The sequence below is a fragment of the Phoca vitulina genome, unplaced genomic scaffold, assembly GCF_004348235.1.
Source record: "Phoca vitulina isolate PV1807 unplaced genomic scaffold, GSC_HSeal_1.0 scaffold30, whole genome shotgun sequence".
Lineage (NCBI taxonomy): Eukaryota > Metazoa > Chordata > Mammalia > Carnivora > Phocidae > Phoca > Phoca vitulina.
The window spans coordinates 20103704-20127642 of NW_022589733.1; the positions used below are offsets into that span (position 1 = coordinate 20103704).

Below are 23939 nucleotides of genomic sequence, written 5' to 3' on the forward strand. Positions count from 1 at the left end.
CGAGAAGCATTTACTGAGTCCCGCAATGACAGAGAGATGCCATGATCTTGAGCTAATGGTCATACGAGGTCTTGCCCCCCACTTTTCTGAACTCTTAAGGATTCAGATGGGACAGATCACCATGCTGTTGTGTCTTAAGGCATTTGACATGGAAATGACGTTGATCAAGCCTTGCCCTTCTCAAGGGAGGCAGAGATGTTCAGAGTGGTTCCTCCCTGGAGTTCATTCCGTGAATTCACTGCGCCCCTCCAAAGCCTTTTTTCACTTGACAGAGCAATGCTGTGCTTTGAGAAAATGACTGAAAAAAGTCTACACGTTATGCAGAGATCCCATAACAAATTCAAGTAAGACATGCTCAGGTGGAAACTGTTCTCCCCAGTCTTTTTTTTTTTTTTTTTAACTTTATTTATTTATTTGACAGAGAGAGACACAGCGAGAGAGGGAACATAAGCAGGGGGAGTGGGAGAGGGAGAAGCAGGCTTCCTGCTGAGCAGGGAGCCCGATGCGGGGCTCGATCCCAGGACCCTGGGATCATGACCTGAGCCGAAGGCAGATGCCTAACGACTGAGCCACCCAGGCGCCCCTCTGCCCAGTCTTACCTCGGAAGTATACTGCTGTTAAGTTTGCTGCGGCCCTTCCGTACTACGTAGTGTGCATATGCAGATCATATATACATACCATTTTTAGATAAACCCCAAAATGGGATCTTACCTATGTTAACTCACTTGTCTCATTCAACAAGGTATTAAGGAAACCTTTCCATTTTCCTCAACATAGGTCTAAATGAAACTTTACTGCATGATATTCCCTAGTATGGTTCCTGTAATACGCCCATCTCCACCCTAAGGGACATTACGGTTGCATCCAACCGTTTGCTCTTGGCTGCAGAGCTTCAGCGAATGTCCTTGGGCGGGTCTTGTGCACCGGTGCTGCTCTTCCAGGGTGTGGGAGGCAGTCCTGGAAGTTGGATGGTTGATGACTTACCTTTATTTTTACTTAAAAATTTTAAAAAGTTTTAAAATTCAAAGATACAAAGGGTCTGCAGTGAAAGGCTACCCCCCCCCCCCTTATTCTTGTTCCTCGTTCCTCGGCCACTCTGATCACCTGCTAGAGGCTATGATTGTTAGTTTCTTTTGTATCCTTCCAGATAGAACTTTAAATGCCCAACAGAGTTTACCCCATGGCTCTCAAAAAGGTTCCTGTGTTCCTAGCCTTAGCAATGGATAGGGTCTCTTGTCACCCCACTTTGAGAACTGCATCTGAGCTCCCCTGGCTGCCCTTCCAGCACTCCATCTGCATTCCCTCCCCTGACTTTGGCTAGCTGTCCTTTTACTTCTACACAAATTCTTTTTTTCTTTTAACATTGTACTGTGTAATCACAAGGAAATCATCTGTACTTTTTCTAAAGGTTTATTTAAAAAGCTGAAAAGCAACAGAAAGCATTTATATTATATGATTATATAAATAAATATTCTTTGCTCCGGAATTAATAGTATAATATAATACAACTGTTTCTTCCTCATCTAGTCTTTCACCCTAGGGGCTTCTAAGTACCTCTCTTTGCTTTTCTTATATCCTCATTTTCTTCTCCTTATTCTGAAGTGTTTCAGGTAGAACTAGGCAGGCAGAGAGGCCCCCCTACCTCTACATGCTATAATAAGTTCCTGATGTAATTAGCCAAAGCTATAAGGTTATTTTGGAAGTAAAGAGCTGATAGGACTTCCTTTGTTGCCCCAGATCTCAATGGGTCTCCCATGTGTCAGTGAGACTTTACATAAGGTGGGACCTCCCTGGATCTGGAGTCTCAGTTCTTGCTACCCAACTGGCATTCTATATTGGGGCTCACATTACCCTTCTAGAAAAACCCTAAAGATCTCTGTGTCTCTGTTTAGAGGTATGCTTGCAGATAGCAAGCTCTCCTGGTTCTTCAGCCGGCCTTGGCATCAACAAGGCCCCAGCCCCATCCAAAGAAAATGGAGTTCGTGCCCAAAGTTCTTACCCCAGCTCGTTTCCCTATGATCTACCCTAAGTTGTTGTTGTTGTTGTTGTTTTTTTAATTTAATTTATTTATTTGACAGAGACAGACAGTGAGAGAGGGAACACAAGCAGGGGGAGCGAGGGAGAGGGAGAAGCAGGCTCCCCGCTGAGCAGGGAGCCCAATGTGGGGCTCGATCCCAGGACTCTGGGATCATGACCTGAGCTGAAGGCAGACGCTTAACAACTGAGCCAGCCAGGTGCCCCTGAATCTAAGTTTTCAATATCCTCTTGCTTATCAGGTCCCTCTGATTCTGAGGTTGATTGAAGTGCCACAGTCCAGCTCACTTTTCTATAGCCCGTGCTTTATGAGTCAAGCTTCAACAGACTCAGATCGGAGCATGTGACTTCTTCGGCGCACTTTTGTCCATACCATTTGGACATCATGGATTCAGGGTCTGAATCTGATTCAGTTGGTCCCAGTGACAGTAATCATTTTCTTATTGATGCCTGTCAGTTTTGGCCCCTTCAACTTGCCTCTCTTGTCGCTCTCTTGGATGTCTTTGATGGTCTCTATGATATTCTATTCCCAACTTCAGTTCTGTTGCCCCAAACACAGAATCAACTCTTCTCCGTTCTTTTTGGAGTAATGTTAGAAACCAAAATGCGTTCTGTCAAGATGGTACAATGAGTTCACGACTTGGCCAACCTCTCCATTCCAAACATATAATAAAGACACGTAACATATAAAAAAGAGAAAGCCAAAAAGTCTTGTTCAAAAACAAGAGGAAGATTTCCGAGGGTCAGAGTAGAACAAAATGCAAAACGTTGAACAAGCTCGCAAGTGTGCGGCGCCCAGAGCCTGTCGGTGGTGCCTGGGAGCACACCTGCTGGGCGTCAGGGCTCTAAGTAAGCTCCAGTCTAGACAGGGCCTGGGCACCGGCCCACTGCTCCCTCCCGTTTCATGAAAAGCAGGCCAACCAGCCAACTGCAGCAAAACCAGACTGCCTCTGCCATGCTCCTGGCCGTGGCTTTGAGAAAGATGGAGGCGGCAACTCATCAAGACAAACCATCGCGGGATCCAGCCTGGATCTGTGATATTCCTGGGTGTCCCCCCCCCCCCCCCCCCCCCCCCCCCCCCGCCCAGGCCAGGGCCCAAACTGCCACTCAAAAGATAAGGCTGTTGAATGGGTGCCCAGCAGGACAGGAGGAGACGGCTGTAACACACACGAAGGGAGAGCACAACCCCTTCCCTAAGCTCTGTGGCTCTCCGTACTTCAGACGACACTCCTGGGTGGTCTCCTGCCTGCTGGTCTTTGCTGTGAGAGGACTCATGGCAGGTGGACCTTTTCACTGGGGCTATAAACATCACCGCTCACGTGTCTTTTCTCTGGGGTGATCGTTTTCTCTGGAGAGGAATGCTCTGTTCTCTGCGTGGGGGGAAGGATATACCTGAGCCGGCTACACCTGCCTGTAGGCTTGCTGGGGATCAGGAGAAGGAAGGAACCTAGGTTCTCCACAGTCCTGGCCCCTCGCTTGGCTTTTTCTCGCCCTCTTGCCCCTCCCCTCAGCCTGGGCTCCTGTAGCTGGCAGAGGGGACATAGCCAGGCTCTGTGGCTGGGGATGGGGACCTGGGTGTCCCACCCTTCCATGTAGAAATGACTTTCACCTACTGCAGTAGTCCGCTCTCTTCCTGCCCTCCCGCTGCCCCAAGTACTGAGTCTCTCTGGGGACTTGCTCATTTCTCCTCTGCATCTCCCTCTGCGGGGTTTTAGGTTAAAACTTCTGCTTGGCCAGTTATGCTCCTCCACCTGCTTTCTACCTTTGAACATTTTAACATTTTGTTGAACATCCTTGTCCAGGCACTGAATCCTCTTATGTTGTCTTTGCCCTTGTGGAGAAAGACTTTTATAAAGCTTTCTTCACTGTCATTTGAGCGGTGAGGTTGGAGAGGTCGAAGAGAGGGTTAATCTGCCATCTCCATTAACTTCCTTTCCCTTGATAGATCTGCCGGGGTTGGGGGTGAGGGGGTGGGCAGAGGAGGGGGCAGCTTGCAGCTGGCAATCTGTGCATAAGGGTCCCAAAGGGGACCTGACTTTCATTGAATCTGCCACTGTTTGTTCCTGTGGCATTAATTCCAACCTCTCTCGGGTCCGAGCCTTTCCCGGCTCACCAGAACTCTCCTAGGAAAACCTTCCACACTCATCTCGGCTGGAGATCCTGCTGCTGGCCACTTCTGCTTTCCTCCTAGAAACTTGTTGAATTCTCTTTTCTACCTTTCACGTGCTCATTCTCTCTCAAATTGGGCCAAGTGGCCAGGGAACAACGGGAAATCTCTTTTTAATGGAGTCTCTTGGCAGGGAGCAATGATAAATACATTTCAGAATTGAATTTTAGTCATTTGACCATGTTTAAGACCATTAGGCCTTAGCTCTCTAAGAGCACTGATTTGGTTCCTAATGCTTGGGGTTTGTTTTGCTTTGTTTTATTTTGCTGTCTCCAAAGATAGTCCTGCTTATAAACAGGAGGAATGTTTTACTTCTGCATTTTCTATTAACATTATCTTCATTCTAACACATTAATTAAGTGCTGAAATTAAAAAAGGGAACACCCCCTGTAGCCTGTTGTGGATTACTCTGATGAATTCTGTTTCTATCAGTGGAAGGCAGACTTCTTCTTCTTTTTTTTAAAGATTTTATTTATGACAGAGAGAGAGAGAGCATGAGCCGGGGAAGAGGCAGAGGGAGAAGCAGACTCCCTGCTGAGCAGAGAGCCCGACGCGGGACTCGATCCCAGGATCCCAGGATATGATCTGAGCTGAAGGCAGACGCTTAACCGACTGAACCACCCAGGCGTCCCCCAGGAAGGCAGACTTCTTAGGTGCCCCCCTCACGACCTCTTCCTGGTATTCACATCCTAGTAGGCTAATCCCCTCCACTTGAGTGGTGCTGGGCTAGTGATTTGCTTCTTACCAATAGAACGTGGCCAAGGTGATGGGTGTCACTTCCCTGCTTGAGTTACAAAGGTTTTTGACCTCCTCCTTGCTAGCAGGCTCTCTACTGCCTTCTCGGCTTGTGCACTTTGACAAAGCAAACTTGCATGTTGGAGAGACCCATGTGGCAAGGGACTAAGGGGAGCTTCGTGTCAACAGCCAGCGAGGGACTGAGGCCCTTAGTCCAACAGTCCACAAGGAAATGAGTCCTGCCCACGAGCACATGTGCTTGGAACGCTAAGATGACTGCAGCCCAGCGGACCCCCTGATTGCTGCCTGTGAGCATCCCGGAGCGGAGAACCCAGCCGGGCTGCGCTGGGGCCCCTGACCCGCAGAAACTGTGAGATCATGACGTGTGTTGTTTTAGCTGCTACGTTTTACGGCACTTTGTTAACACAGCAATAGATAACTCATACACCATCCTAGGTCAGATGGAATGTCCTTGGATTAGCATCTCTTCCATGTTCTGGGCCCTGAATGTGGCCATGATTTTTAGTAAATGAAAGAGCCAGAGCATGGAGATTGTGTGGAGATCAAAAAAATCACACTAACCAGGAACAAAGACAGAAAGGGACCAGTATTGCTCTTTTCCTTTCCTTGGGGAAAGCAAATACTGGGAAGAGGGAGTCATTTCAGTCCCTGCCCCCAGTCCACAGCCTGACATCAACTGCCCGGCAGCACCAACGGTCTCAGAGGCCTTGGGTCTAGCCCAGCCTGGGACAGTGGCACTCTGCCTTGGGATGTCATTAGTGCTTATCTGGGCCTCCAGCCAAACCCAGTTGGCAAGAGTCCTGTCCAGTCTCTCAAGGACGCTTTTGGGGCTGTTGCCTCTGTAATTACAGGGTGAGCAGCAAGGTAGGTGGTACCATTACTGCAGTAAACCAGCCTGAAGGAGGGCCTCTGCAGCTCCTCGACTCTCACTGAGGTTGGCTCAAGGGGCACGTCTTCCTCCTCCATAGTGGCCTCCCGCGTGAGCATCTGGGCCCTGACGGGCCACGGATGTGGAAGCATTGTTTCTTCTGTGAGGGAATTCATTTCACCCTTGAACTTTTGGATTTTATAGTCATGATGGTTTGTTAACTCCTTGTAATTGTTTCACAGTGGCTAAAATATAGGGTATGTGGGGTGGGGAGAAGCAGCTCGTACACTGAATTTGACTCTCATCCTGTCCCTGCTCTCCCACAGGGCACACAGCCCTGGTGCATCAGCTGTCTGCCATGGGGTCTGGGAAGCCCCTGCATAGGTATTTTTTTTCCAGCTTTATTGATATATAATTAACATAGAATATTGTGTGGGTTTAAGGTATACAAGATGGTGATTTGATACAAGTATATATTGTAAAATGATTACCACAGTAAAGTTAGTTAATACATCCATCACCTCACATAACTACCATTTTGGTTTTATTGTTGAGGACATTTAAGGCTTTGTTGTGGTAAGGACATTTAAGATCCACTCTCTTAGCAACTTTCAAGTATACAATACTCGGAAGTAGTATTAGTAACTATAGTCACCATGCTGTACCCTGGATAAATAGGATAGAGTATACTGTGGGCAAGTGGGATAGGGGAGAAAGGGTCTACTTGAGATAGGACCTTAGGGAAAGCATCTCCAAACAGGTGTTTCAGCCTGGAGACCCGAAAGCTGGGAAGGAGCCAGTCAAGCAAAGAGCCACACCTGGGGTTGGGCCCATCAGGTATAGTGGCCTGATTGGGAGACTAGCATGTTCCAGAAGTGGGTAGAAGGCTGGTGTGGCTGAGCACCGATGGAGGGTAAGCAGGAAGGGGGTGAATGAGGTTGGCGGGTCAGGGTGGGTCTCAACATGTTCCTCCTCTATGCGAAGGCAGGGGGAGGGAGAGACCAAAGAGGCTTCACACTGCGTGCACTGCTCCCATCTCGTCATTGTCCAGGCTAACCTGTGGCCGTCTCAAACAGCAAAGTGGATGGGAAGTATTGTTCGTGGTAGGTCAGGAACGAGGAATATGAAATGCGATTTGAGGATTACATAGTATTGTCTTTGCTACATGCGATTAAAAGCTATGAAGTGAATGAAGATAGGCCTTTACAATATTGTTTTGAATTTTATTTGTTTGTTTATTTATTTTAGAGAGAGAGCGAGAGAGCATGTGTGAGCGGGGTGGGGGGAGGGGCAGAGGGAGAGGGAGAGAGAAAATCTTAAGCAGGCTCCATGCCCAGTGTGGAGCCCGATGCCAGGCTTGATCTCACAACCCTGACATCATGACTTGAGCCAAAGTCAAGAGTCAGACGCTTGACTGAGCCACCCGGGCGCCCCAATATTGTTTTGAATTTTAAAAGGGTAGGAAAGAATGAGATCGAAAGGGAAATACCATATATGTAATGTAAAACGCATGCACCTACAAAATTATACTGCGTATTCTTCCACGATCCATCCATATCTAAGGACATTTACTAAACACATTTAAGCATCTATCACTTGTGTGTTTGTGTGTGTGAGGGGGGCTAGAACTATTGTGAAAATCAGGATAAAGGTAAAAACTGTTCAGGTGGGACGGGCCTTAAAAGTGATGATGATGATAGGCGTGAGCCGGGGAGTAAGATCATGCAACCCTCTACATCTGAGATTCATCCTCTAGCCAAGCTGACTCTGGCGTGAGGATAGAATATGGAAAAGGAAAGTGAGAAAGTACGCAGAAATGGCAGGTAGGCAACCTTAGCCACAGGAAAGGTAGATGAAGGTGTAAGCAGGGGCAGGGAAATGCAGAGGGCAGCCATCAGACATGGTCCACGTGGTAGGACCAGCAGGTGGCTGAAAGCAGAGGCTGAAGGTGAGCAGGGTGACCAGTGTGACTCCTATACTCTGGGCGAGTGGGTGACTAGCCAGGATATAGACTAAAGAGGAGGAACAAGTTTTGGAATTAGAAGCATCATATAGATTGAGACTTTTAAAAATATATAAGTGATAGGTTAAGTAAGAGGACACCTTAGAGGAAACTGAGCAAAAGGGGCCCATGAGGTCCAAGAGAAGCAGGACAAGCACCAGGAGAGAAGTCTTCAGAGGTCAGGTCAAGTGAGGTCATGGCTGACAGGGGTCAACTGGATGGGCAGAGCGGAAGCCATTGGTGACTTTAGTGCAGGTTGTTAATGGCTTGGTGGGGACAAAAGCTGGATTGCGTAAGATTTAAAAAAATGCTTGGAAGATAAAGAAGAGAAGGTAGCAAACACAGATGGCTACTTGCTGAATGAAGTTAACCGGGACAGAGGGGTGTGTGTGTATGTGGAGATGGGAGAGAATTGAGTGTTTATATGCTGAGGGGTAAGAGGTAGGGATAAAGCCAGGGTTGAAAATAAGGAAAGAAGGGATAATAGATGAAGTAAGGACCTTAGTTGGTTATTTTGGTTAAAAGAGTAGCCAAGTTATGTTATTATTGATCAGACTTTAGCTGTAGTGTATAGAAAGAGGTTGATATGGGTACTAAGCTGCGAAGGAAGACACTTCGTGGAGTGTAATAGACATGTGTTTGAGAAGAAGTCTTGAGCTGGGAAAGGACTTTTTTTTTTTAAAGATTTTATTTATTTATTTGAGGGGGGGAGGGGCAGAGGGAGAGAATTCTTAAGCAGACTCTCTGCTCAGTGCAGAGCCTGACTCAGGACTCAATCCCAGGACCCTGGGATCATGACCTGAGCTGAAGTCGGAAGCTTAACTGACAGAGCCACGCAGGCGCCCCCAGAGCTGGGAAAGGACTTCTTAAAAATGACTCATAGAGTGCTAACCAGGGCAAGAAATGGATAGATTTGTCTATATCAAAATAAAGGTTCTCTCACTTCGATGTATACAGGAACCCCAAGGAGAGCATCTTAAAAACACAGATTCCCAGAGAGTCTCATGAAGTAGGTAAGTTGTACAAATTTTTATTGAAATAAATTATATCTAAAAAGGTCATACTCAAAATACAATCATATCCGAATTATGCTACTACATTTTACTGCCATGCATGTTCTTGAGGTTAGTGTCGTCTATTGTATCTGTATTTAGGAAATACCCTGTAATGCTCTGCTACTGTGCGTCTCTTCCCAACTAATGCTGGGATCTTGCCATCCAGCCATGGTGGGAGTGTTTACACCAGGGGAATTGGCCAAGGCTACGAATCAAACCCCGCCACCCCCTTTCTTTGGAGAACTAGTTGTTTCACATTTACCAGGACACCACTGAATATGGTTTTTGAAGACACCAGGAGTGGTATCAGCAGTGAGGAAAATCAGAGAACGAGCTATCTGAAGGGCAGAGAAGACCATGTATATTCATTGCCCAAGCAGCAGAGTGAGTGGAGAACAGCAAGGGAGGAGGAGTGGCAACCTGACCCAATCTTTTTGCACCCATACACTCTCCACGTTCCTTCAAAATCTTGTCTGGCTGGTTGCAGCCCAAAGGAGAAGTGATGGGAAGCAACTGGGAAAGGTTCCCCATTCTGTGCTGAACGGACATCAAAGGCTTCTCTGGCCAAGAGACGAGACTAGTCAATGGCGCCCTCTAGTGTCAAAGAACAGATTGGCTCCAAAGGGGAATGCTGAGAAAAAGGTTTCTCTGGATTTATGCCCTGGAAACATTAACTTCCCTGGTCTCCCCTTCCTTTCTTTTCCTCTCTTTTCTTTCCCCACTTCCATTTCCCTGCTTTCCGAGTAACGTTCTCCCTACTCCCCCAACAAGAATGTCTATTATTTTTTGAAAGATCTGAACTCTTTGCTGCTCCCAGGCAAACACCGATGATACGGAGTTGAATAGCATAGATATGCAAATTAGTACTTGTCTCTGTTACATCGAATAATTTGGAATGAATTTGTTTAGGAAAGCTGTAAAAAATCTGCTCTTGTGGGTCACATAAATCAAATGTGTCCTTGCCTTTGAAGCATGCCCCAAACCCTCCCCATTTCTGGGAACAGGGGCAAATGAATTAGTTTTCTTAGTGTGTTGTAGTGTAACGAACAACCCTGATTTCATTCTTTTAGGAGGGCTGTGTTCAGTCTTTTGTTTGAAGTGAAAGTTCTCATAGCTGCAGGGTCCTCCAGAAATTGGATTGCCATTCTGAGGTTGCTGTTTCCTCCTGGAAAGGTATACCCCGCATCTAGCACAGTGGAGAAGTAATAGGGTAGCTCCTTAACAGGATTACTTCTCTCTTGTCCCTTTAGTCATTGGTGGGCTGAGCATAATTAAAGAACATTTAATTAGTTGGCCCAAAGTTGTTCCATTCTGATAGTTTCCATCTTTACATGAAGGATAACTTACAAGTTGAGGGATATTTCGGATGTTTGTTATCACACAAAACCAGTAAGGCACGAATACCATCCTCTGTAATGTGTGTAGCGAGAGCGGCCTGAATTCTTTTAACAAGTCAGTTGGAAGCATTAGCAGTGGAAGTGAGGATAATGTTGCGGCGACAGATACGGGATCCAGACTTTGGGGCAGACTTTTTCCAAGACGTAATTTTTGGTATTTTCAAAAACAACAGACGTAGTTTAGAGATCTCATCTTGAGACTGCCAGGCTATAGAGACACAAGGCTTTATTTCAGGTGAGGGTCATGGGTTATGTGGTGAATTCAGCTGCTATTTGTGTAAGCAAGACTTCATGAATAACCTTATGAGGGTCACTCTCTTATATAGGATGTCAATTTTGCTTTAGAAAATGAGCCTAAGCTACAGTCTACAAACTGTTTTTGCAAGAAATAGAGGATCCTGTTAGAAAGGTGGAATTCAGTTTGGGGCATCTGGTTGGCTCAGTCAGTAGAGCATGTGACTCTTGATCTCAGGGTTGTAGTTCGAGCCCCATGTTGGGTGAAGAGATTAAAAATTAAAAAAAAAAAAATCTTAAAAAAAAAAGGTAGAAGTCAGTTCTGCCCATTCATGGGTCAGACTATTACATATAACAAGGCCGGGGTATTCCCATGGTCTTAGATTGCTCCACGAACTTTCCAGTTTATGAAATGGTGACAAACTTTAAAGTGTGTGGCATTGTGTTGTTACAAGACCCTGGAGAGCTGTTTGAGTACAAATTATACTACTAAAAGTGGACTGGAATCCTGTGTGGTCTCTGATTGCCCCCTGACCCTTACATAAATGATCCACTCTTTGGGATGACATTCTCATCATTCCTCGCCTAGCCTCAGAAACATCCTGGCTCTTTCCTGCCCATTTGCTGGAGTGTTAATGTTCAGGTTCCCTTTCTTACATCAGTATATTTGAAACGTGGTAACCAAATCTCAAAAGCTTCTTCAACACTCCTGTGGTTTTAAATAGATCTCAGATCTGTTTGACTTGTTATTTCAAATTTTTTATCCAATTAGATGCAGCAACCCTGATTTTGACTGCTGAAATAGACAAGTAAAAGTTGGTACTCCAGTTTCTCCTTAACCATCCCATTTTAGGTCAGAATCTTCATGAAACTTGAAGTCAGCCCTTACATTGGCATGCCCCTGTTAAGTTGAATAAAAGCTTATTTACACATCATAGTCTACTCCCAATTTCCACTAATTAGCTCTTTGGAATAAAAATTGATGTTTCTGATAAACTTTGAGACATTAGAACACTGTAAAGTGGCTTCTGAGATTCAACTTAATTTTAGTGCCATTTTATTCTTCAATTTTTGAACATTGATAATCCATACGGTGCATTAGAGAACTCTTAGGTTCTATCTGCTCAAGAGAGGGAATTAATATCTAAGGGACTCCTGTAGGTCAAATGATTACTTACTTGTTCTGAGCCCTGAGCACTTCTTTTGGGGAAACTTTGTTCCATCCTCCGGAACATCCCACTAACCTTGGGGTCTGATGTACCTAGGCCTACTGCCCTGTGTCCCTTATGAAAAACTGCTTTAGGGACTTCACAGATGACAAACCTGAGGCACAAACTAGGACCCAGGTCTTCTGGGCTCAGTTGAGAGCTCTTCTCACCATCAGGTTGTTTTTAAAGGAGCGAGACTCTCTTTCATGAAAAATTCCAAGTCTAAATTCTTTAAGGCAGCTTCAACTAAAAACTAAGTCTTGGTTGCTTCTGAAAAGGACTGTCACTCCCAGAATCAAAAACGACTAGAACACAGACTTACAAACCAAGTCATTTAATTGTGTCTTCGAAGGTAAACAATATATGGAGCTGGATCCCAAGCCCTGATAATGCCAGAGCTCCGGGTACAGAGTGCAGGGGGTCAGAACTCAGGGTGTTCTAAGGCTTACGGAATTCATGCATTCCATTTTGCAATTCTGCAAACTGCCAAAAACCAACCCCAAGAGTCTTCTGAGATGGGGGAAATTCAACTTCCAGTTTGATAGGTAGAACAGTGAAGAGTACCAGTAAGGTTCTGTTTACCTCTCTTCACTTTTCTCACGTGATCTGAAGGCTGAGCTGTCGTATCCCCCACGCGTGGCAGCCTAAGCTGCTGTTGGCTGTGAGCTCAGTGCCTCTGTGCACTTGCTTCCCCGCCACAGCGAGGGGGACCCGGGCCAGAGAGCTCTCAGCAGTACAGCTTTTTAACAAGCACTTAAAGTAAAAAGAACCCTCTAGTGGCACACTGAGTTAGTTTATAAGATTTTAATTTACAAATTAAAAAGCTACATGTTTTATTTTTTCTCCTTTTTCTCTTCTTTCTTTCCATCACTCTTTTCCTTATCTTTCTCTTTCTCTTTGTCATCTTTTCTATCCTTTTTGCTCTCTTCTTTTTCCTGCCCTTCTTTCTTCTCTGCATCCCGGTTGGCGATCTTGTTGTTGATGAGGTTGTGCAGGGCGACCACGGAACGGATCAGCGAGGCCAAATACACCACTACCATCTGGTCGTTGGTCTTCAGGTAAAAGGCCTTGACAAACTCCTGGAGGCTGACATCTGGCAGCAGGTTAAAGACGTCCTGTAGCTGGTAGATGATCTGGTGGTTGATGGGCAGCTTGCCCGTGGCCACTTTCTCCAGGTAGCTCCTGATATCCAGAAGCTTGGAGTTCAGTCCCTTCAAACCATGGACCTGGTTTGTGATCCGCTGGGAAAGAGTGCCCACTGTAGTGTCTTTGATGTCCCTGTAATAACCCAAGGAAGAAAGGGCAGGAAGAAGCATCAGTACACTAATACTATCACACAGCTTCTTACAATCTAGGCAAACACCCAGCTTTGTGGGGAAGGGCTAGTTTTCAAAAGAAAAATGTTACTTCGTAAACTGCCTCAGTTTTGATTTGGAGGCATATACTTTATCTTTCTTATCACAGGACATTTTTCAAAAAAGAGAACTAAAATGAAACCATCTTCACTTAAAAAAAAAAAAAAGGCTATCTATTTCGACTCCCTGGTCCTGAAAAGGATGGCATTTTCTCCACCCCCATCTATACGATGTTGTGAGAAGCTTCCATCAGTCAGGACTAACTTTTTGAATTGCAGGGAATCTTATTTGAGAAAAACTATGACCCTTTCGAATAAAGTCAGGGTTATAGTATTTTAAAATAAAAACCCATCCTAACGTAGCTTCTCTGCAGACAGCTGGCTACCTTCACTGAAAACAACATACACAGGAAGAAAGCACACCTACATTTCCTTCCCACACGTGTTCCTGTCCCAGTCAACACTGCTGACAAGATGTATTATCCACAGTCATCAACTGTAACTCGAGACACTGATCCAAGCCTGGAACCCAGATCTCCCCACTCCTAATAGAGCCTCTTGGGCCACTTATGATTCCGATGCCGTCCTGACGCTCACCGTAATAAGTGCTCGACTCCAACTTCCTCGGCTTCCTCAGCTCCAATTTCACTGGTCACGTGCTCAAATGTTTTTGAGGTTGGAGTTCCATCCTGGGAGAGGAGGCTGAACTATAGTTATTTACTTACAAACACCCTGGCACATACTCCTTTCACACCTTGATTCCTCTGCTTTCAGTGATATCACCTCATGGGTGCATCACTAGGCTTCCCAAGTGTGGGCAGAAATGGGCGAGGTTTGCTTTGAAAGCTCAGCCTTCTAGACTGACACTGCAGTGGCCCTGCTCCCTGTCTCGGAGGAAAATCTTGATAATCCCTTAAGCCCACTGTGGGGATGGACACTTGAGAAAGTCTCAATTAGGATGATTTTTAAAGCATATAGTTCTTTCTAGAACAGGCAGTATACAGAATACGTGTACTGGAGACAAGCTGATGTCAGATAATCTAACTTTTAACCACCTACTGTCCTTCAGATCAAATGATGCCAGAGCACCAAAACAATGCCGTCAGCATAACCGGCTTTCTGGTGGCCTGAATTAGTCAAAGGGTCCGTTCAGGTATGTGGTTCACTGTATCACCTAGTGGCTTCCTGACAGGATTCAGGAGCAATTTTCCTCAGATCTCACGCCAGAAGAGGTTGTACATGGTCTGTAACGGCTGTAAAATGTCTGCAAGGCAGGACAGCATAGCAGTGAGGGCAGACTCTGGAGCCAGACTGCCTGGGTTCCAAGTCTGGCTCTGCCATGCACAAGGGAGCTGAGGGACCTTGGGAAAGTCACTTAACTTATATTAAGCGGTATAAATGTTTGCAGTAATTATTTTTTCCAGGACAGTGTGAATCCTGCAAATGCCATTTTCCTCTTGACTTTGTCTGCTGGAATGGTCAGGACTGCATGGAATGCCTTTTCAGGTGCTCATTTTTCCTCGGCTTCATTTAATATTGTGGTCTTCATCTCCCTTCTCTCCCCTATTTAAAAATCTTGCTTTATTTGTGTGTGTGTGTGTGTGTGGGGTGTGTGTGTGTGTGTGTGTGTAAGAACCTCTGATTCCTTTTTGAAAAAGGCAGGGTAAAATTAACTTAAAAAACTGTATCAGGGGCTGCCTGGGTGGCTCAGATGGTTAAGCGTCTGCCTTTGGCTCAGGTCATGATCCCGGGGTCCTGGGATCAAGCCCCACATCAGGCTCCTGGCTCAGTGGGGAGCCTGCTTTTCCCCCTCCCTCTGCCACTCCCCCTGCTCATGCTCTATCTCTGTGTCTCAAATGAATAAATAAAATCTTAAAAAACAAAAACAAAAACAACTGTATCAGACCAAGGATGAAAGACTTACTGCAACAAGGAAATAAATTTTAATCTAAGTTCCCTGGTGGCAAGGCAGAAAGAAAAACAAGAGGACAGAGCTCAGTGCAAGAGACACTTGCAGGGAGTTAACCTAAAATCTTTTCCCTGATTTAAAAACTGAATATAAGGATAAAGTGTACATATCTAAATCCAAAGGCAGACTTTATCCTCAGACTTTTGATTCTGGAAATTCAAGATTGAGCTCAAGTGCAAAATTTTATGCTCACAACAAAACATATATTTTCACATCAAATGCTACCCTAGAATCAGTTTAGTTTTCCTGGAAATAGAGAAAAGCTGTATTCTGGAACCTCTTTGTGTCTACACCCAAAGCACACGGCAGGTACTGGATGCTGTGGAGCTGAGTATTCAGGTGTCAAATCACACAGATGGGTCTTGCCATATGGCTCCAGGCAGCTCTGACTCACTCTATTTGAAAACCTGTGTCTCGTCTACAGGGAATGAAAATCTTCAAGGAGAAAGGAATGCTGGCACAGAGGAGCCGAATGGTGGAAACTGCATTAGATTAAGACTAAGCTCACCAGGCTCTGCGTTTACTTTGTTGTGAACATCTCTGGGCAATCATAAGATAATTTTGGGCCTCAATTTCATGTGTAAAAGAGGATTTTAGATTTCTGTGGCCCTCTTTTTAAAATGTGGGGATTCAAAAACTCAAGGGGGAAAGAAACAGTATGAAACTGTTGACAAAAATCAACAACCTATGCTTTGTTAACAGATAAAAGATTTGTTGACTTAAAAACAACACAAAATCCAGATTGTCCAATAAGCAGCGAATCTAATCTCCTTGGCTCACAGCATGAGGACTTACATCATGGACCTCTTCCACTGAAATATATGCTTCTGTGGGCAGTCCCAGGTCCTTTGGCTTCACATCAATGATGACCAGTACCTGGCAGAAAAACACACCTTAGCAAACCACCTCATACCAAGCACATAAGGAACAATCATAGCCATTCTACTGATGATGATTACTGAAGCTATTTCATTCATTCAACCAGAAAAGAGTTGGAATTTTCAGCAAAAATGAGTCTGCATTTCATATGATCCCACCATGTGCTCTGCTCTTCACTCCCATCCATCAACAAGCTGAGAGGTAGTACATGTGGTTATCAAGCATGAGGAAGCCAGAATCAAGACAGCCAGTGGTTTGATCCTGGTCCCCACATGTATGAGACTTTACTAACAATTCTGAACCTCAGTTTTCTTGTTGTAAGGAGGAGAACCACCCCATTTAGCTACCGAGAGGATTAAGCACTTAGCACATATTTACTGTTACTTAGTAAATATCCTGGGTTAGTGTATACTATACAAAACAAATTAACACAAGCAGTTTAGAGAAAAAGCAGTGAAATGATTTGCTACCCGAATCCTTCCTAGGATGCTTATATGTTAGCTGGCAAGGAATATCATTCAAGAGTTTTAAAGATAGAGAGCACTTACTGAGTTAGGGCAGTATCTTTTCATGAGTTCGTTAATGGCGATGTCATTCTTGTGTAGTTTAGGGCCTGTGTGGTACCACCCAACTATTCTTTCTCTGGCTGGGAAGGAAAACATTAGTGGGTTTGAACTGTTACATGAAGATCTATAGAATTCCCTCAAAAAGGGTGGTAAGAACTCTAGCCCTTATGTTCTCTACTTTTTAAAAAGTTCCAGACATCCATTTTAAATCTTGACATACTTGTGAAATCTAAAACTGAAAAACAGAATTCTTAGAAAATAAGCAGTGAGGGAAATGCAGAGATATCTGTGTCTCAGACTAGTTGAGACCAGTCACACATGACACTAGAAAACAAGTCCAAGGCAACATATAAACAAATGCAAGTCTAGGTCACAGAGATTGGAACTGTGAATGTTGTGGGAATAAACATTTCCAAAGCATATGTGGTTGCTATAATGAAATAAAATGAAAATGATACATGTGACAGAGAGATATATTTACCCTGATGGTATTTAAGCTCTCGGGGCAAGTGGATTTTGTTTAATAGTTCTTCACTTTTCTGCTACAGAGGGCTAGATCCAAAACCTAGGTGGGTCTAGCTGGCCTTAAATTGCTACTCTAGTTTCTCATTTATTGTGCCCCATTCCTCTACTACCATTAGTCTTAAGTAACTTAAGTATAGCTAAGTGAAAGAGCCCTTGACATTAAACAAAGAAAAGGGAATACTAAGAAACAAAAAGACATCAGGGGCATGTTCTTGGGTGCATACACACACAAATACACACACATATAAATCAATGCCACAATGCCTTCTTAAAAAACAAAACAAAACATCAAGACATACCATTGACCTTCTTAAACATTCCATACATGTTTTCCAAATAATCATGGTCTAAAAACCAGACAGAATCATCTTTGTCATCTTCATCAAAAGGGACTAAAGAGAGAGAGAAAAAAAAAGTAAGATTTAGTGTAGGGTGCTGGACAGAACTAGCCCAGGAGACCCCTAGGCCACACTGGATCCACCTAAGTGTTTGGTTTGTCCAGCATGGTATTAAAATTATTTTTGAGTTGCTCTCATTAAAAACTGGGAGATTTCATATAAAAATCCAGACTTCCAGCTTCTCTTGAAATTGGAAAGCCTGGCAACAACTGGCTACAGCCAGATAGAGGTTTCCCCCTTTAAAATGGACACATGCTTGTCAGTTTGCTAAAAGCCCCATCACTTCCTAATAGTTCCCTTTGATGAATAACATTACTGCTTGGTCCTTTCAGATACTGGAGTTCATGACCTCTAGTCTAGAGTTCATTCTAGAGCAATTATTTTGTTCTTTGTTGTTACTTTAATCGTAAAATACAAGGATACATTCTTGTAAAGGTTCATGACATTGAGTAAAAGGTAATGGTCTCCATCTCCCCCTGCCAACCCATAACCATGGTTAACAGTCTAGTGCAGGGATTTACAAAAGACATCAGAGCTGCCTATTTTTATAAAGTTTTGCTAGCATACAGCCAGCCCTTTGTCAGCATACTGTCTATAGTTGCTTTCCTGCTACAATACAGGGCTGAGCAGTTGTAATGGAGACCATATGGCCTGCAAATTTAAAATATTTACTATTCAGTTTAGTGAGTAACCTTAAGCCTTCCTCCTATACTTTAGCAATTCTGACAAGAATTTCTGGGTTGTAGTAAAAATGGAAACCACAAAAGTTGTTTTTTTTTTAATTTTAAAGATATATGACATTTTAACCCAGGCTCAGAACGTAAGATTTGTACCTGCAAAACTGTTGGATACGTCGAGTACTTTCTTTTGCCATGACCCCAAAAGCACACCAACAACGCGCTTCTGGTTTCCAACCTTGCCTATTCTGAAGGAGAAAGCAGAAGGTCAGTCTGACAGGCACACAGAGACACGGACCCAACAATTAGATAGATACTCAATAGGAAATATCAATGGTACAGATACAATTTAGCTTACCTGGGAACTAATCCTACTAAACAAATATAATAGTGTCAGGTTAGTTCTTAATATTAAATTTTAGTAAATATAATGGATAGTTCACCAACTTTGTACATTGGCAGTCTTTACACTGTTAACTGCAAGAAATACACGCTTGGAAAAATTGCAAAGTTTCTAGAACCTGAAAATGGAGAAAATGAACCCCCCCCCCCAGATATGAAGAGTTTTAAAAACTTATTTGGTTGGTGTTTGAAAAGTACATTTCATTTAAGTTGTGCTGCCACCTTTCACTTTTTCTTTTGCAGTTTTCTCCTTTAAACTTTCCTCCTCTTCCCTATCCTTAAATATTTTCAGAGATAAAAGATGCTAGAGTAGAACCACTTTTATGGGCTGGCTTGCCAGTTGTTCTCTGGAATATCCATTCCATGTGGACATGCCCCACTCTAAGGTCTAATTCTTTGTACCTTCTAGGGGCTCAGAAAATGGGTTCTGACGCCGAGGTATGTGTGTGCCATCTGTGGTCTCTGTGAATGGCTTAATCAGGCACAAGTCCGAAGTGTGCTGGTGACTAATCAATCACACTGACAGGACGGCTGAATGAGTCAGTTTACTTCAGGATGTCTACCTCCTTGTCAAACCTCTCACAGATACAGTCTCATTTCACTGACCTTCATGTAGAATTCTCCTTCGACCACTAGCAAATGAGACACAGACGCAATACAGCTCCACTTTCAAAGGAAAGACAGAGGCCACTGTAAAACGAACTACAGTTCCTTAACAGTCACTGGTTTCACTGTACTATTTTTCTAAGCATTTGGGCTGGCAAATTTATAAATGCTTACTAAATTTGGGATTTGGGTCAAAGTTTTCTGTATCCCTGGTGGTTCTGATTTTGGGGGGTAATCTTAGGCACTGAATTTCCACACTTCAAAGGAAAGTTCCACACTCTTGTGCTTTTCTTTTGGTCTACAAAAATCCATCTGTGTTTTTTTAAAACCCTACATCTCTTACGACACAGCACCTAGCAGTGTCTGCCTGCACTGTGTCCTCCAGATAGAGCTGAAATGCTGCTTGTCCCCTTAGCACCTCTAGTATCCAAGGGAGAAAGACAGTGACCACGTACTGTACAGTGGGAATGCACGCATATCCTGTTAGGCTGAAGGCTCTACAAAGCAGTGGAACTGGGGACCCTAAACCTCATGGAGTCTTCACTGTTTTCTTAGCTATGGCTGAATGAGTAGTTGTACAACGCAAGTTGCAAGAGAACAGGCACTTGGAAACTGACTTTATAGCAGATGCTCCCAAGTGGGTCTTTACACTTGCCAATTCGAGTAATTATCTTGTAAAAGTTATGAACACGTGTAACAGGTCCAGCGGGATGAACAGCTCCAAAACAAGGGAAGGGAAGGCGGAAGAAACTCTGTGGATGTTTCAGCTTATTCATTAATGCCCAAAGCAACTAACACTCTCATTTTTAAAAGAAAAGCTTGACACCTAATCTACACTTTAAGTTACCGTCAGAACAGCTGCCTGCTTAGAAACCACAGCTCTTCAAGGGAGCCCTTCAAGGCGCTGAGACCAAAATTTTGGTGACAGCTTTCAGAGGCACAGAAGCGCCAATCTGTAGGGCTTTCCTACGACGCACCGAGTCTTGTTGGTGAAAAGGGGCTGACGAGGTGACAGATGGGCACGAGGCCTGGGGGATCAGGGCTAAATGAAGCTTCCCCCCCATACTCTGGCAGCGTACGGACTCGGGTAAAAGGAACGTGCAGTCCAAGGCGCGGAGTGCCGGCTGGGGGCGCGGGACGAGGCGGGGTGATTTAGGCTTGGTGATCCGAGGCTGGTCCGGGCCCCTCGGGGAGTCAGTGCCACCCCCCGGCCCTTCAGCGCCCCGGCGGCCGCCGCGCCGTCCCAGCGTGCCAGTGACTCAGCAGCGGCGATCACGATAGGCCGCCCCGCGCACCCGCTCACCGGTTGAAATGATCCACCACACTGAGCAGCACCAGGGGGTGAACTACCACCTTCTGCACCGCCAGCTCCGGCATCGCGACACACCCCGCCCGCCAGGCCCCGCTCCTTGCGACCCGCAAACACCGGCAATAGCAGCGACTCTCGCGGATCCTCCAGGCCCGGCTCCTCCTCTTCCGGCTCGGCCGCCGCCGCGGTCCCCCTTTTCCGCTCCCAGAGTGCCGCGCGCGCCGCCCCGGATTTTCGCGCCTGCTGCCATCTTGAGGAGGGGAAAGGCCGGAGCAAGGTGGGGCCCGGCTTGGGTGACTCGCTACGAGTTTCCCTGGTCTTCGAAGCTAAAGGGACAGTGGAGACTGATAAAGGTTGACCTCCTGGTATTGGGCCCGCACCGTTACCTGCAGCGGCTTTTCGCTTTAGTTCTTTCCCAGTTCACAGCCTCCCCCCCCCCCCCCCCCGTTGAAGACCAGAAAAAAGTAATAACTCATATCTGCACCACCCAGAAAATGTTCACCTTTGTTTCAAGCCAGAATCTTCCAGGGTTTCTCAACTTGAAATCTTTAGCATTAGGGCACGTCGTTGAAGTAGATTTGGTAATTTAATATATTCTTATTATCGGGGAGTTAACCCTTAATATTTACTATGGACACTTGGCAGATAACCTGTCTTTCTATTTTTCTCCCTGTTTATATTACTTACCATTTAACTAGGGCTAGAAGAATTCAGTTTGTGCCTCGAGTCAGATAATTCAGGTTGATTTTCAAATGAAAGCTTAGCTAAGGGTTGAAGTAAGGGTAAAAACTAATTCGAAATATGTTTTGGTATTTAGCTAGGAAAGAGAAAAAGGAGGACTAAAGTGGGTAATGCGGGAGGCAAAAACTTAAACGTATTTGCAGAAGGAGGCAAATTATTTAATTCCATACAGGTTTGTATTTCTAATTTTAAGTTGCTGTTTGTGTAAACAAAAACAATACTTAAGCAACTTGACTTATTTGCTTATTGTTTGCCCTGTCCTTTTTTTTTTTTTTTTTTTTTTAATATTTTTTTGGAGAGAGAGAGCAGGAGGGGGGGGGGGGGGGGGGGGGCAGAGGCAGAGGGCGAAGCAGGCTCTCCGCCCAGCAAGGAGCCCGAAGTGGGACTTGATCACAGGACCCCTGGATCATGACCTGAGCTGGGCACTTAACTGACTAAGCCGTCTAGGCGCCCGTTTGCCCTGTCTGAACAACTTTTACCTTCCCAATAGCACCTGAGGTCACATCTGACCTCTCTGAAGAATAACCAAGAGACTTTTGCTCTGAATTTTGGTCTCCTTCCATTGTAATCAGGGAGCTTTTGATAATTCTTTTCTGGGTTCTACCCATCAGTTTCATTATATGTACTCTTCCTAGTTTTGGGAACATTGCTTTGGATTTTCCTCATTCATTTTCATGTTTTTGATTTGGCTAGTCATGATAGCTACTACTTAAGATAAAGAAAATTTAAGTCAGCCCCCATTATGTGATGTGTTAAAGCATGCTTGCTAATTGTTTAGTGCCTGATTCAAAGTAGATAGTCTTAAACTTTTTTTTTTTTAAAGATTTTATTTATTTGACAGAGAGAAATAGCAAGAGCTATTTTAGGAACACAAGCAGGGGGAGTGGGGACGGAGAAGCAGGCTTCCCGCGGTGGAACAGGGAGCCCCATGCGGGGCTCGATCCCAGTACACTGGGATCATGACCTGAGCCAAAGGCACACGCTTAACGACTGAGCCACCCAGGCGCCCCTTAAGCTTTTTTTTTTTTTTAAGAGTTTATTTATTAGAGAGAGAGAGTGCACATTCAGGAGGAGAGGCAGTTAGAGGGAGAAGCAGGTTCCTCCCCCCACCCAGCAGGGAGCCCCAAGTGAGACTCCATCCCAGGACCCCGGGATCACAACCTCCAACCAAAGGCAGACACTTAGACCGAGCCACCCTGGCGTCCCCAAAGTAGATAATTCTTGTTTCATCTCTTATATGATGCTATTCAACACAGGATAGACACGTATCTGTTATGGAAAGAGCTTGGAAGGATTCCCTCCCCCCAGTTTTGTTATGAAAAATTTAACAGGTATCAGAAGATCAAAGATAGGTTTTGATTTTTCTCATGTGTCAAATAAGACTTAAGAATTGGAGTCTAAAGAAAGCTTTATTTTTTTACTAAAATATGTAAAGAGTTTAAAGAAGATGGCTTGAAATCATAAGGAAGGTATTTTCTGTCTTGCCCCCTCCGTTTTTAAATGGAACTGTCTTGAAATCATACTTCATATTGTAGCTACTACAGGGGGCTGAATTCATTCAGAGGAATGCAGAAGGAGGTATAAGAAATCCACTTTCTTTTGTTCATTGAATTCTGGACTTAACTTGAAGAGGACCTGATGAGACCTTAAGGATAATACATTTTCCTCTCCTTTGATCATCTTTGTTTTTCTTTTTTTTTAATGTTAAATTCTTTTTCCAGATTTAAATTAATATAACATTGTGTAAGTTTAATGTGTACAACATGATGATTTGATACACATATATATTGCAAAATGATTACCACAATAAGGTTAGTTAATATGTGCATCACCTCACATAATTACCTTTTGTGTGTGTGTGTTGGGGGGGGTTGAGAACATTTCAGATTTACTCTCTTAGCAACTTTCAAGTATATAAGCCAGTATTGTTAAGTATAGTCACCATACTGTACATTATATCGCCATCTTATAACTGGAAACTTGCACTTTTCCACCCATTTCTCCCACCCTTTCAACCTCTGGCAACCATTATTCTACTCTCTGTAAGTTCAACTTTTTAAGATTCCACATATAAGTGAGATCATACAGTATTTGTTTTTCTGGTGTATTTCACTTAGCATTATGCCTTTACGGTCTATCCGTGTTGCAAATGGCAGGATTTCTTTCTTTCTGATGGCTGAATAATATTTCATTATATATGTATAACTTTTTTTTCTATTCCTTTTTTCCCCCATTCATCCATTTTCTTTATCAATACATTCGTTAATGGACACTGATGTTTTTTCTATGTCTTGCCATTATGAATAATGCCACAATGAACACAGGAGTACAGACATCTCAGATAGTGATTTTATTTCCTCTGTATCTATAGCCAGAAGTGGGCTGTAACTAAATAAACTACCATAAATCATATGGTAGTTCTGGTAGTTTTTTGAGGCATCTTCATATTTTTTTTCATAGTGGCTGCACCAATTTACATTCCCATTAACAATGCACAGGGGTTCCCTTTTCTCCTTGTCCTTGCCAGCACTTGTTATCTCTTTTTGATAATAACCATGTTATTATTGTGTGAGATGATACCTCATTGTGGTTTTGATTTGCATTTCCTTGATGACTAATGTTGTTGAGCATCTTTTCATGTACCTGTTGGCCATTTGTATGGATGGAAGAATGTCCAGATCCTCTGCCCATTTTTAAATATTATTATTATTTGCTATTGAATTGTATGAGTTCTTCATATATTGTGGATATTAACCTCTTATTAGATATATGGTTTGCAAATGTTTTTTTTC

General features: G+C 44.2%; 1 protein-coding gene across 1 annotated transcript; it reads right to left on the bottom strand.

Annotated features, from left to right (window-relative positions):
• Positions 1-11646: 11646 nt before the first annotated feature.
• On the bottom strand, positions 11647-20574 carry PSMD7 (proteasome 26S subunit, non-ATPase 7). Its single transcript, XM_032424498.1, has 7 exons — positions 20401-20574; positions 18246-18337; positions 17314-17406; positions 16472-16569; positions 15840-15920; positions 13673-13764; positions 11647-12999 (listed from the first exon to the last, which is right to left on the bottom strand). Exons 1-7 carry the CDS (start codon positions 20472-20474, stop codon positions 12555-12557), a joined length of 975 nt encoding a protein of 324 aa, XP_032280389.1. The 5' UTR covers positions 20475-20574; the 3' UTR covers positions 11647-12554.
• Between the last annotated feature and the right edge of the window lie 3365 nt (positions 20575-23939).